At 46.8% G+C, this 13,841-nt stretch overlaps 1 protein-coding gene across 1 annotated transcript in view; it reads left to right on the forward strand.

Moving 5' to 3' along the window:
• Nucleotides 1–6,362, forward strand: part of ahr2 (aryl hydrocarbon receptor 2) — a 75,003-nt gene extending 68,641 nt beyond the window's left edge. Inside the window, 4 exon segments of the mRNA NM_001123565.1 lie at nt 727–952; nt 1,148–1,377; nt 2,131–3,679; nt 4,118–6,362. Coding sequence (NP_001117037.1) covers nt 727–952; nt 1,148–1,377; nt 2,131–3,679; nt 4,118–4,225 — 2,113 coding nt within the window. The 3' untranslated portion in view covers nt 4,226–6,362.
• The last annotated feature ends 7,479 nt before the right edge of the window (nt 6,363–13,841 follow it).

A 13,841-nucleotide genomic window follows, 5' to 3' on the forward strand; every position in this document is an offset into this window, starting at 1 on the left:
CGTACTCTACTGTACTCTACCGTACTCTACTGTACTCTACCATACTCTACTCTACCGTACTTTACTGTACTCTACTCTACCGTACTCTACTGTACTCTACCGTACTCTACTGTACTCTACCGTACTCTACTCTACTCTACCGTACTCTACTGTACTCTACCGTACTCTACTCTACTCTACTGTACTCTACCGTACTCTACTCTGCCGTACTCTACTGTACTCTACCGTACTCTACTCTACTGTACTCTACCGTACTCTACTCTACTGTACTCTACTGTACTCTACTGTACTCTACCATACTCTACTGTACCGTTCTCTACTCTACTCTACTGTACTCTACCGTACTCTACTCTACCGTACTCTACTGTACTCTACCGTACTCTACTGTACCGTACTCTACTGTACCGTACTCTACTGTACCATACTCTACTGTACCATTCTCTACTGTACCGTACTCTACTGTACCGTACTCTACTGTACCGTACTCTACTGTACCGTACTCTACCGTACTCTACTGTACAGTTCTCTGCTCTACTCTATCATACTCTACTGTACTCTACCATACTCTACTCTACTGTACTCTACTCTACTCTACCGTACTCTACTGTACTCTACCGTACTCTACTCTACTCTACCGTACTCTACTGCACTCTACTGTACTCTACTGTACTCTACCGTACTCTACTACTCTATTTTATTCTAGCACTCTCCTTTTTATTCCTCAAGAAATAATGAGGGTGAGGAGCACCTTCGCCAGCGGAGACTCCAGCTGCCCTTTAACTTCACCACTGGGGAAGCTGTTCTCTACGAGATGGGCCCCTCTCTGGACGTAACTGACGTTCCATCCCAGAGCAAGGGCCCTAAGATCAGGAAGATGGCCGAAGAAATGGCCCTGGACCCCGACTCCCTGCTGGGCTCCATGCTGAAGCAGGACCAGGCCATCTACATGCAGGTACAGCAATTTACTCTGTTTTACCGTATTCCCTATATTATGCACTAATTTTGACCAGGGACAATAGGTCTCTAGTGTACTATGTAGGGAATAGGTTGCCATTTTGGACACAGACAAATAGTCCCGTAAGGATGGGTCGCTAAGGATGACTTGACACGAAAAGTATTTTATTCATTCAATCATTCATCCATGCAGACCAGCCCCAGCGAGCCCTCCAGCGAGCCCCCCAACCCTCAGGAGTTGTGCTCCTGGGAAGACCAGGCCTTCAGCAACAGCCATGCAATGGCCAACGTGCCTAGTGATTCCTGGCAGTCCCAACACCACACTATGCCCAGGCCGGATGCAGGCATCAGGGAGGAGTCCACTGTCCAGGACCTGATGGAAACACTGCAGCAAATCATCGGGGACAACAGCCTGTGTTCCAGGTTTGACTTTTACTATAGAATAAGTAATAAAAATGAATAAAAAAACAATAGTAGATTATAAAATTGAAAGGTGAAAGTAAAGTTGCTTTGTCTAGCAACACTATCATGACTCAGAGTGCAGTATTTATTGAGTTGCACAGCACAAATGTTTGTTAGCACGTTTCTAACACTGGCTTTAACCATGGAGGGAGCAGTCCTGCCCAGGCAAGTGCAGGGGGGTTGCCTAGCAACATGTGCCTGGAGGGAGTCAACTTCTGCATAGCGCCACAAATTTGTGAATTAGTTCGGACCGAACAGCTAACATGACAGCTAAAATGGCTTTGAAAAAATGCGATTTCAGCTAATCGGGAGAAGTATGTAACAGAATAACTGCATTATAGTATTCACTAATCATAAACTATTTACATATAATGGAAATTTGTGGACATCTGTGGACAAAACTTACTCAACCTTAAAAAAATGTTTACTTCTTCAACTACCGCAACATATTTTCATCAGTAACAAACTTCTAAACTTCTTCCACTAGATGCTTGTACCACCACAAAAATACTTTCAATTTTTGTTCATGGAATTTTGCCATCTATTTTCTATGATTTATTGTATCTCTTTTTAAAAAATTATGTGAAGCGCATTGTATTGTATTGCTATACTGTAGCTTGTATGAAATGTGCTATACAAATAAAGTTGGATTTGATGTGATTGCAGCCTGGAAGTGGACCTTATCTGATCTGATCTGATCTTATCTTGTTGCAGCCTGGATGTGGACCCCATAGAGCTGAAGGACTGGGAGAACACTCTGCTGAAGATGAGCTCCAGCAACTGTGAGATGTCCGAGGACCTTGATGACATCCTCAACCATGACATCCTGTCATATGTGGAGGAACATCTCTTCAAGGAGAACGGAGGACTCAAGATGCCCGAGCATCTGGGCTCACTGCTGGGGTCCGTTAGTGTCAACAACCCTCTCCTGGAGGTACCAGAGTGCCTTACAAATGTCGACCTGCAGGGGAATACCATGATGCCTGGAGGAAAGGGCTTCAACTGGGGGGTTGATCCCAAGCAGAACCAGTTGCTTGGGATGGGAGGCTTGAGTGCGGCTGAAACAGTGAGTAACGTTCAGGGCATGATGAAGCAGACAAACATGGGCTCTCAGATGGGATTGAACGGCCCCACACTCCAGCAGGCTTCCTCCAGGAACACATTTGCCCAATCCCTGGGAGAGAACCTGGGCCTGCAGAGCAACGCCAACCCTCTGGCCTTTAACCCTGCTCTGGCTGGCTCCTGTGCCCAGCTGAGGCAGAACCAAGCCAAAGGTAGGCAGCAAGGCCTCCAGGCCTCTCAGATCCTGTCCAGCCCTGGTAACAGTCTGGCGTCTTATTCCCTGAGACAACAGATGCAGTCAGGCCTTGCCAATCGGAGCTCTGCCACTCAGGCCATCCCTGCTCCTATGGTTCTGCCAATCCAGAACCAGCTGGGGTGGGGCATGAATGATCAGCCAATGAGATTCCAGAACCAGAGCTCCATAAGCCAATCAGATCCCTTTGCAGTGCCCGGTCAGGAAACCATGTGGATGCCCTTGCCCTCCTCCATGCCCAATACCAACATGGTGGCCGACACCTTGTTGGAAACCTTTGCCCAGAATATTTCAAATCAACCAAAAGATGTCATTCTAGATCCCAACCCGGCTAGCTGCCTACAAGGACACTTTTCCCTGCAGACCCTGCATCAGCAGCAGCAGCAAATGCTGCCCTCGATGTTACACCAACAAAATGGACACCAACACAATGTCATGGGCAGCTTTTATAACAACCAGGTGTCTGACTTCCAAACTGCTCCCCAGCTCCCTATCCCTGGGCTCGAGGCCCAGCCACAGCAGAACTCTCAGGCCCATAACTACAACAGGGCTCAAACAATATCAGGCCTGTACAGGCCTCAAAAGACCTCTGCTGTCGTCACCCCTCCTCTCGTCTCTTCCAACAGCTGTATGTTCAGCAACACCAACCCCCACTCGGTTCCTGTCAAGGGGGTCTGTTTAAATACCAACACGGCCCTTGGTTCCCTGGTCCCATCCTCCTGTCAGAGAGCCATGGCCCCCCTCCACGACCAGAGTCCCTCCCAGGCCTCCTGCTACTTCCAGAGGAACTCCGGCGGGCCTATCGTGGGCTCCTCTGCAATCCCACAGGGTGACACCAACATCAGCCCTCTGTCCTGTCAGGTGGGGCCTGGTCTAATCCCTGGGGGCCTCACACCAGACAGCCTGATGGTCCAGCAGCAGTACCTCAACTGCAACGGGCAGACACAGGTAAAACAGGCACCAGTATTTAAATGTGACCTTTATTTGAACAGATTGTCCCATTGAGGTAAAAATACCTATTTTTCAAGGGAGACTTGTTTCATTATTACAGCCAGATTTCAGCGTTTCTAATTGCACCAGTATTTAGGGTTTTACTAGTAGGACAGTTATTACGAGCCACGACGGGACCTTTGGGAAGAAGGTGTCTGTTTCATATTTGTATTTGACGTATATTGAAGCATTTAGAGCTAATTACTCTGTTGTATGTACTTAAACGCACATTTGAAGATTTGTTTTGTCCATTGTTGGTGGTTTCTTTGAGAAGGGTATAATGAGGATTTTAAAAGCACTCAAACAAGCACAGTTTGCGGTGGGTTGCATGTATTACATCATCCCCTTGTCTTTCTGATCTTTGGTGGGTAACTTGGTCCGTTATTTACCATCCAGGTCACAAACTGTCCAATGGAGGAAAACATATCGTTCCAGTTCCCGGCCCTGCCCAACGGAACCACATACTTCTCAGAGAACAATCAAACCAACTGTTGCGACTTCTAGAAGGTTCTACAAGGAGGAAGAACCCGCCTTTTCCACGGCTGAATGGAATTTGTTGTGATACTGATGAGTAGCCCTCTTTGCTAAACAATCAGATACACGGACACATACAGACTCACACAGCCATGTGCCTTTTGGGGATTCTACCACCACCATGCCTTACTTCACCAAGGAGACTGGCCAAGATGGCATCCTTCATTTCTCTTCTATGCGTCTCAAATCGTATGTTTAGATGCAAGATACAAGGCGTTTGGACCAGAGGGTCGTGTGGCTTATTTTTCTTCTGCAACCAGACAGAAGACAGAAGCTCCAGTGACTGTCACGAGCTCCTCCTTGACTTGCTTTCTCCTTGGGTGTGCATGCCCTGGTCAAAAGTAGTGCACTATATAGGGAATGGAGTGCCATTTCGGACATACAGTCACGTCTGGTCGATATGGAGGAAAGACAGAATATATTTATTGGTTGTTTTGAATTGTACCCCCCGTTTGAATTGTGCCTCATTGTGCCTCTGATGATAAAGAATTGCCAGATGATTTTGGAAAGGAAAGACGAAAGATGATGAAGTAAGCAGTAATAGAGAAAAAGAGAGAACCCGCTGAATGAGATTCCTGGGATTACTTTTAAGTTGTTTTTTTTATCCCTAAATGCATTTGAACATATAGGATCTAGGAAAGGTGAGATAGTCGATGCCTGGTAAATTGACTACAGTATGACCGTAAGGACAAAAAGAAGAGCATTTGCATTTGGAAAATGCTAAATATGTTGGCATACGATATTATGGACAGGATGGATATCGTTACGTACTGTACAATACGTATGTATGAATGATATACAGTTTAAACTGTATCAACTGCTTATTTTGATGTGGAGAAAAAAAAAACTATTCCCCAGAGATCATAATACTTCAATGACCTGAATGAAAATTGAATAACTATTTCCCTTGTGATGACTTTTGAGACTTGCCACATGTTCTTGCATCACAAACCACGCTCCATTTTGATATATCCTATTATTACAACAAGATATGCTAATCAGAATGTAATGACAACAACGGCCAAAATACATTTATTTACTCAGCTTTGTTTTGTTTTTTGAAAAAAAAAATCATCTTTTGTATTTTTATAAGCATTTAACCAAAACTATAAATATGTAATTGAGCCAGTTTTGTCTTTTCTGTTATTTTGTGAAGTGTCCCACTGGGAAAACACTGGTTGAATTAGCGTTGTTTCCACGTCATTTCAATGAAATGATGTTGAACCAACTTGGAATAAATGTTGAATTGATGTCTGTGTCCAGTGGGATTCCTGTGCAACTGCAGTTTTATTTGCTTCTATTGTGCTTCTATTGATAGAAAACACCCAAGAAGGGGAGGTGCCTTGGTAAAGTATTCATGCCGAAACGCATCAGATAGTTTAAGTGCCTCATTTGCATAAATATGCAGAAGATTAACCAAACATGGAAAAGCATATAATCACCAGTCAATTTGAAAAGAAAAAGCAGAGCCACTGTTCAAACTGCATTGTTGATATGCTCTCCTATGCCTAAGTGGGAATATCTTTCACTTTACTTTAATTTCTTTGATTAATAATTTTATTGCCCTGCAGTTCTACAGGGAAGTAATACAGTATTGGCAGCTACAGTTTCAGAATGATCAATGATCCAATTGAATGTGGATTATTCAATGTATTCTAGGGGGATCGGGTGCTTTCAAAAATCGTACGAAAATACAGAACCTATAATGAACACCATAAGAGTCCATTTTAAAGTATAGTATTCAGTATTCTTGTCTGTATGCTTCTGCACAATGTAGGCACTATAACTATTGCACTGAGGCCAAGGCGCCTTTCTATATGCAGTACCGTTTTAATGTGTACATACTATTTTTCATTTGTATTTTTAAGTAATTTGGCCTTCATAAGATTCACATCTATTATTGTACACTATTTTATACATATGTTTTCTTCACACAGAACAGTTCATGTCTGTAAAACATTTTTTGACCTGTTTCCTCAGAACAGTATTTATAAATATACACCTTGTGGCTTTTGTTGTTTTTCTGCCTCTAACAATGTATCAGCCATGGCGCTTACGTCTAAATTGTTATTTCTCATCTCCACATTAAAGAGGTTTAATGACTTTACACAGGTTTGTCTGTTCTTGTCAGAATCACTTTTATTCATCAAGTACTTTTACATGTAACTGGAATTTGATCTGGTGAGATTTATTTATTTTCACAATATCCAATAAATCTTTAATGTGACGTTCAATTATACAATTTTAATCAGCAGAGCAAATAAATACAAATTTAAAATTAAATAAACAAAAACATACAACGTATAGATATGTCACACATACTATATGTAGTATACAGTGAGGGGAAAAAGTATTTGATCGCATGCTGATTTTGTACGTTTGGCCACTGACAAAGAAATGATCAGTCTATAATTTTAATGGTAGGTTTATTTGAACAGTGAGAGACAGAATAACAACAAAAAAATCCAGAAAAATGCATGTCAAAAATGTTATAAAATGATTTGCATTTTAATGAGGGAAATAAGTATTTGACCCCTCTGCAAAACATGACTTGTTGGCGATCACAGAGGTCAGACGTTTCTTGTAGTTGGCCACCAGGTTTGCACACATCTCAGGAGGGATTTTGTCCCACTACTCTTTGCAGATCTTCTCCAAGTCATTAAGGTTTCGAGGCTGACATTTGGCAACTCGAACCTTCAGCTCCCTCCACAGATTTTCTATGGGATTAAGGTCTGGAGACTAGCTAGGCCACTCCAGGACCTTAATGTGCTTCTTCTTGAGCCACTCCTTTGTTGCCTTGGCCATGTGTTTTGGGTCATTGTCGTGCTGGAATACCCATCCACGACCCATTTTCAATGCCCTGGCTGAGGGAAGGAGGTTCTCACCCAAGATTTGACAGTACATGGCCCCGTCCATCGTCCCTTTGATGCGGTGAAGTTGTCCTGTCCCCTTAGCAGAAAAACACCCCCAAAGCATAATGTTTCCACCTTCATGTTTGACGGTGGGGATGGTGTTCTTGGGGTCATAGGCAGCATTCCTCCTCCTCCAAACACGGCGAGTTGAGTTGATGCCAAAGAGCTCCATTTTGGTCTCCTCTGACCATAACACTTTCACCCAGTTGTCCTCTGAATCATTCCGATGTTCATTGGCAAACTTCAGACGGGCATGTATATATGCTTTCTTGAGCAGGGGGACCTTGCGGGTGCTGCAGGATTTCAGTCCTTCAAGGCGTAGTGTGTTACCAATTGTTTTCTTGGTGACTGTGGTCCCAGCTGCCTTGAAATCATTGACAAGATCCTCCCGTGTAGTTCTGGGCTGATTCCTCACCGTTCTCATGATCATTGCAACTCCACGAGGTGAGATCTTGCATGGAGCCCCAGGCCGAGGGATATTGACAGTTCTTTTGTGTTTCTTCCATTTGCAAATAATTGCACCAACTGTTGTCACCTTCTCACCAAGCTGCTTGGCGATGGTCTTGTGGCCCATTCCAGCCTTGTGTAGGTCTACAATCTTGTCCCTGACATCCTTGGAGAGCTCTTTGGTCTTGGCCATGGTGGAGAGTTTGGAATCTGATTGATTGATTGCTTCTGTGGACAGGTGTCTTTTATACAGGTAACAAGTGTGCTCCTAATCTCAGCTCATTACCTGTATAAAAGACACCTGGGAGCCAGAAATCTTTCTGACTGAGAGGGGGTCAAATACTTATTTCCCTCATTAAAATGCAAATCATTTGATAACATTTTTGACATGCGTTTTTCTGGATTTTTTTGTTGTTATTCTGTCTCTCACTGTTCAAAAAAACCTACCATTAAAATTATAGACTGGTCATTTCTTTGTCAGTAGGCAAACGTACAAAATCAGCAGGGGATCAAATACTTTTTTCCCTCGTACCATACCATAACACTGTCACGGATCCCTCCGGAACTTTCATTACGCACACCTGGCCCCTATTCCCAGTGATTAGCAATTGTATAAGGGTGTCCTTGGTTTGTCCTGTCGATTATTTTTACAATGTCCGTTGATTTGTGTGAGTACCTGTGCTGTGTGTTTTGGGCTTTCGTACCCTTGTGGATTGCGCAGATGATTACGGGTCTCATCCTGTGTGTTAATCATTGTGCGCTTGTGAAATTTATTTGAGATACTCCTCGCTCATTTGTTTGGGGTTCAACCCTGTGTGTTGTATACGTTTTTGATCTTCGTCCCTGTGCCTTTACACGGCACGCCGTAATTTGGGGTCCTGCGCCTGTCTCCCGACCCTTTATGCCAACGTTACACACTTGAATATAGCAACACATTGTTCTAGATCAGGGATCATCAACTAGATTCGCCGCGGGCCAATTCTTTCTTGAGGGGATGGTCGGGTGGCCAGAACAAATATATTTTTAGACTGCAAATTGACCGCAAGAAGCCTAAAAAGATATAGTATTTGACTAAAACATTGTTTCAAACCTTGATTACATTTGGGAACAACACATCCGTTGTAATGATGGGGCGGTGAGTTGGAAGCAGGTGCAACGTTTTAAAACAACAAAACGAAGAACACGACACTAACATTAAGCAGAACGCTGATACACAAGAACAATACCAACTGGTGAGTGACATATAAAAGGGGAGGAAATGAAGGCAATGGAGTCCAGGTGTGAATCATAATGATTCACAGGTGCACGTAATGAGTGCCAGGTGTGCATACTGATGAATACCAGGACCGGTGGTTAGTACTCTGGCGACGTCGTACGCTGGAGGGGAGGAACAGATGTGACAGTACCCCCCTCTGACGTACGGTTCCAGCGACAGGTTGACGTCGACGAGGGGGACGACCCCGAGGACGAGGAGCGGGTCGGTCCAGGCGGCGAAGGTGGAAATCACAGATATTGGGGTCCAGAATGTCCTCCACCGGAACCCAACACCGCTCCTCGGCCATACCCCTCCCAGTCCACCAGATACTGGAACTGACCCCCACGATGACAGGAGTCCAGTAGGGATCTGACTGCATACACTGGGCTCCCCTCGATGTCTAGGTGGGGTGGAGGTGTGTCGTGGGGGACAGCATCAGCTAAGGGACCAGGAACCACAGGCCTGAGAAGGGAGACATGAAAAGAGGGTGAGATACGGTAGTGACTGGGTAATTGTAACCTGTATGTCACCTCATTGACCCTCCGGAGAACCTTGGGGGCTCAGTTTCTTGCAGGGTAGGCAGAGTGGGAGGTTCGTGATAGAGAGCCAGACGCGATCCCCAAGATGGAACACAGGGGTCTCAATGCAGTGACGGTCTGCCTGCTCCTTCTGACGATGGACGGCACACTGGAGTCTCACGTGCGCATTGTTCCACACCTCCTCCACGTGCCGGAACCACTCATCTACCGCAGGAGCCGCGGTCTGGCCCGGGGTCCACGGGGCCAGGGCCAGCTTGAAACCGAACACACACTGGAAGGGGGTCAACCCAGTAGAGAGTTCTGGGCGTACTCTGCCCAAGGAAGACAATGTGCCTACTCACCCTGCCGGTCCTGACCGTGACTCCTTAGGAACCGCCCCCAGCTCCTGATTCATCTTCTCCACCTGCCTGTTAGACTGAGGCCGATACCCGGATGTGAGACTAACCGTGACCCCGAGCTTTTCCAAGAAGGCCCTCCATACTCGGGATGTGAATATAGGGCCACGGTCTGAGATGATGTCCTCCGGAAGGCCATAATGCCGGAAGACCTGGTGGAAGAGTGCCTCAGCGGCCTGCATTTTCCACTCAATCCCATACTTCTGGGTCACTGTCTGGGTGCTCCCATGCGTGTCGCTACAGAGCGTATATGGCACAGCAAGGACCGCAGGTGGTGCCAAATGGGAGTACTTGCCATTCATAGATTGTGGGCTCTGCGTCTCATTCCATATCTCACCATATGAACCGGAATAGTGTGGTGTCGGAATGGCAGCATGAAACATGGCTTTGATGTCTCCACTGATGGCTGTAGAGTGCTGCCGTAACCGGAGAAGGAAACCGAGCAAGGAAGGACCTAAGGTTGGTCAGGGGAGTAGACAGTCATTCAGGCTTTTACCAGCAGCTTGGAATGAACAGTTGAAGTCTGTACTTCCCATCGTTTTGCTGGATAACACGGTGAGGGAGATACCAGGATTCGCTGAGTGTGTTTCCCTCTTCATGAGCTGTCACTTTGGTGACATAGCCTGCCTTCATGAATCTCTCAGTTATGAACTTCAGCAAGCTCAGGATTCTTCACCAGGCGTCGCTCCGTTCCACGCAGTAGTGGGAGTACAGCCCGTGTTGTGGTTGCCAGAGGAGGATGGTTGGGCACCCGTAGCAGTGGGATCGCATACCTCTGAACGCCATCCATTTCAGTGGTGGTGGTGCGCTTCTCCAGGAGGTCTAATGCATAGGAGTCATGTTTTGAGCGGGTGACCTCCTGTAGCTTCCGGTTGGAGAAGGTGTCCATTTCCAGAGCATCTCCACATTCCGAAGGAGGTCAGTGGCTGCACAGGGGGGTGGATCTGGATTGCTTCTGGTGAAGAGGACTTGCTGTGACTGTACAGCTTGGGTGGAGAGAAGTAGATGGGCTGGACCTTGCACAGCCCAACCCAAGGATGTATGGACAGCAACGGGCCCTCCTTCTGGTCCAGCTTGTATAGGCTCAGTCGGGGTGATGAGATGTGGGTGGTCTGACCCAATCAGGATAAGTGGTGCTACTCTGGCCAGGTTAGGAAGAGGCAATCCTCGGAGATGAGGATATTGTTTCTGTAGAACACTTACTGGGCAGGAGCGCTCTGCGAGATTCAGGCCATCTGCCGTGAAGGCATTGGTGATGTTATAGGCCACATCCCTGTTTCCTGAAGGTGAAATGCTGAAGGTCACAGCAGAGCCTTTCATTTGGATAACATCATGTCGCACCGTTCTGAGATTAAGGGTCTCGGGGGTTAACCTCCAGGTTAAGCTGACGGGTGGCCGCCGGGAGAATGATTGTTCTTTCAGACCCATCATCTAGAACGGCGAATGTATCAATGCTTCTCCCATCACTTTGCAGAGTGACCTTGACCACCTTCAACATGACCCTTGGAGACCGGTTCTGCTGGTCGAGGTAGAGCTCCTTTGCAGCTCCTACCATGAGCATACTCTGCTCCTTCTGTGCTTGGGGAATGACATCATGCAACACTGTGAGATGGATTTCCTTACAGCGATTGCAGGGTTTCCTCAATGTGCAGGTCTCCGCCTTATGGCTACGGGCACACTTATAGTGTCGCTCGTCTGAAGTGATCCAGGCCTTCAATTGAGGTTGAGTGAGCTTTTTTACCCTGGGGCATGAGCCAAGGAAGTGCCCCTTACTATTGCAATATGGGCAGTAAGGCTGGAATTTGATGTTCTTGCTCTTGAGAGGGGTCTTCTTCCCGGGTTCCTCCCCGGCTTCACTATTTAAGTACATGGTAGTGGGATTTGGCATTTTCTGTCCCTCCTGGCGTTCAAACTCCTTCCTTCCCCCGGAGGCTATGGCTGAGATTGTGGCCTGGTGAGCAATGCTCTTCGACCTCGCCTTCACTTGCAACCATGCGGCCAGGTCTCTGAGAGCATAGGTGCTTCTCGAGCCCTCTTTCAGGATGCCCTTGTTCAAACAATGTTCAATGAAACTATCTCTGAGGTACACTGGAAGCTTGCTAAGAAGCCTGTCCACGTGGGAGCCACATTTCAGCTCGCTCCCGTCTTCTCCTTCAACGGATTGGAGCATCGAGGTCAGGGATTGGACAGCCAGGGAGAACTCTTGGAAGGCATCATGGTCTCCCATTTTAATTGGAGACATGGTTCTGTACAGCACTTTGAGATATCAGCTGATGTAAGAAGGGCTATATAAATAAATTTGATTTGATTCAGGATGTTGTTTAGTTCATTCTGGACTAGCTGGTGTGGCTCACCATATCTCGCTTTCAGGGCCTGGAGAGCGGCAGTGTGTGGTGTTGCGGAGTGCATAAAGGATTGGGCCAGCTTATATGCACTGGGAAACCGCAAGTGATCCATCAGTACTTGATACTTGTAGTGTTCTGACAGATGACTGTGAATACAGAGTAGGCTCTCCAATGCCATTTCCAAAAGGACAAATTCACTCTCCTTTCCGCTCTCAAAGTATGGCAGTTTGGGTCCGGAAATTCCATAGGCTGAGGCTACTAGCAGTTTCATAATGTTGGCTCCCTCTTCTGGTTGCGTGAAGGATAAACCCGGGACTGCTGATGAGCTCCCCGTGGCCTCATTGGGCCTGTCCCCTACTGTCCCAGACCCTCCATTGGTGGCATCCGGAATTGGGTGAGAGCCCTCCCACCTGATGTTTGAGGACTGGCCTGGTGCAGGCCCTGGACGAGAGGAATGATTTGCCGTGGTTGGTAATTGGCGGAAAGGCGAAGGAGTGATGCTTTGTCTAGATGGAGGAATGCTAACTTGTGTCACTGGCATAGAGGGCGTTGGCAGAGCGGCCTGTCCCCCGTGCTCCATGTTGGCTGTTGACCTCAGAGCCTCCGGGGACTGTGTGCCATGCTGTACCAGAGGGGCAGATTGGGAAAGAAAGGCAGACAGGTCAGGTCCATGTGGAGGGGTGGTCAGGTCAACTCCCTGTTCGTTCCTCTCCAGGAAGGATGAGACCATCCGTGCCTTCTCCAATTGCCTTCTTGCTTGACGATGCCGTCGCTGCTGTGCCAGGTCCTTGGCAATGAATTCCCGTTCCTATAGAGCTCTACGGGCCTGCACATCCAATAGGTGACATCGTTCGTCAGCCTGTCGTTCCTCCTCAATCTGACGCTCAATTTCCTCCAACGCTAATAGTTTCATCCTCTCTCGTAGGACAGCGGTCTGTGAATCGCTGAGGGCTAATGAATGGCGGCTGCCATGGCCACTTCCAAAGGGGTATCCACTGGTTGAACTCTCACTCCGTCTAGAGTGCCTCGACAATTTCCCTTTAGTTAAGGGGTGAGCGGAGCCTGCCTCAGGAAGCTGGTCGACCTGTGTGGTGGGAGTCACCTCCTCCATGGGTTCTTCCTGTAGACCACTTTCCTGTCCCAAAGCAATTTCCAGTCCTTGGCTCAGAGGGGATGGTTAATGGCTGAGACGTACAGTTGATCCATCACCACTTTGAGCTCTGGTGGGCTTGCCCTTTGATGTGGAAAACACAACCACATAATCCTTAAGATAACCAGGTGCTTGCCTGGTTCTTCTGGTGCTGCTGGTGGTTGAGGATGAAGCCTTTGTTGCTTTAGGCTTAGCTCCTGGATATTTTCTTTGTTCCAAGACCTTTCCCTCAGCTGCTCTCTCCTCCTCCCTTCTTCCTTCCAGTGGAGACAATTCTTCCTTCTCCTCCATTTCCTTTTCACCTGTCTTTGGTTCAGTATTCATCCGGCTCGAAGGACCATTGAAAGATTAGTGGAATCTGTGTGGGTAGCTGGACAGGTAGGATGACTGACAGTGAAGGTGAACAGGTGGTCACGTGTCAGGTGACAGAGGAATGGATGAGACTGAGGCAGGAATTCCTTTAACCATAAAATTGTATATTTACTGAGTAGTCTGTGCTGCATAACAAAGGAAACAGAATAACAGGTATCCAATCAAATTCAT

Source organism: Salmo salar, chromosome 17, assembly GCF_965601325.2.
Source record: "Salmo salar chromosome 17, fSalSal1, whole genome shotgun sequence".
In the NCBI taxonomy this organism is placed as follows: domain Eukaryota; kingdom Metazoa; phylum Chordata; class Actinopteri; order Salmoniformes; family Salmonidae; genus Salmo; species Salmo salar.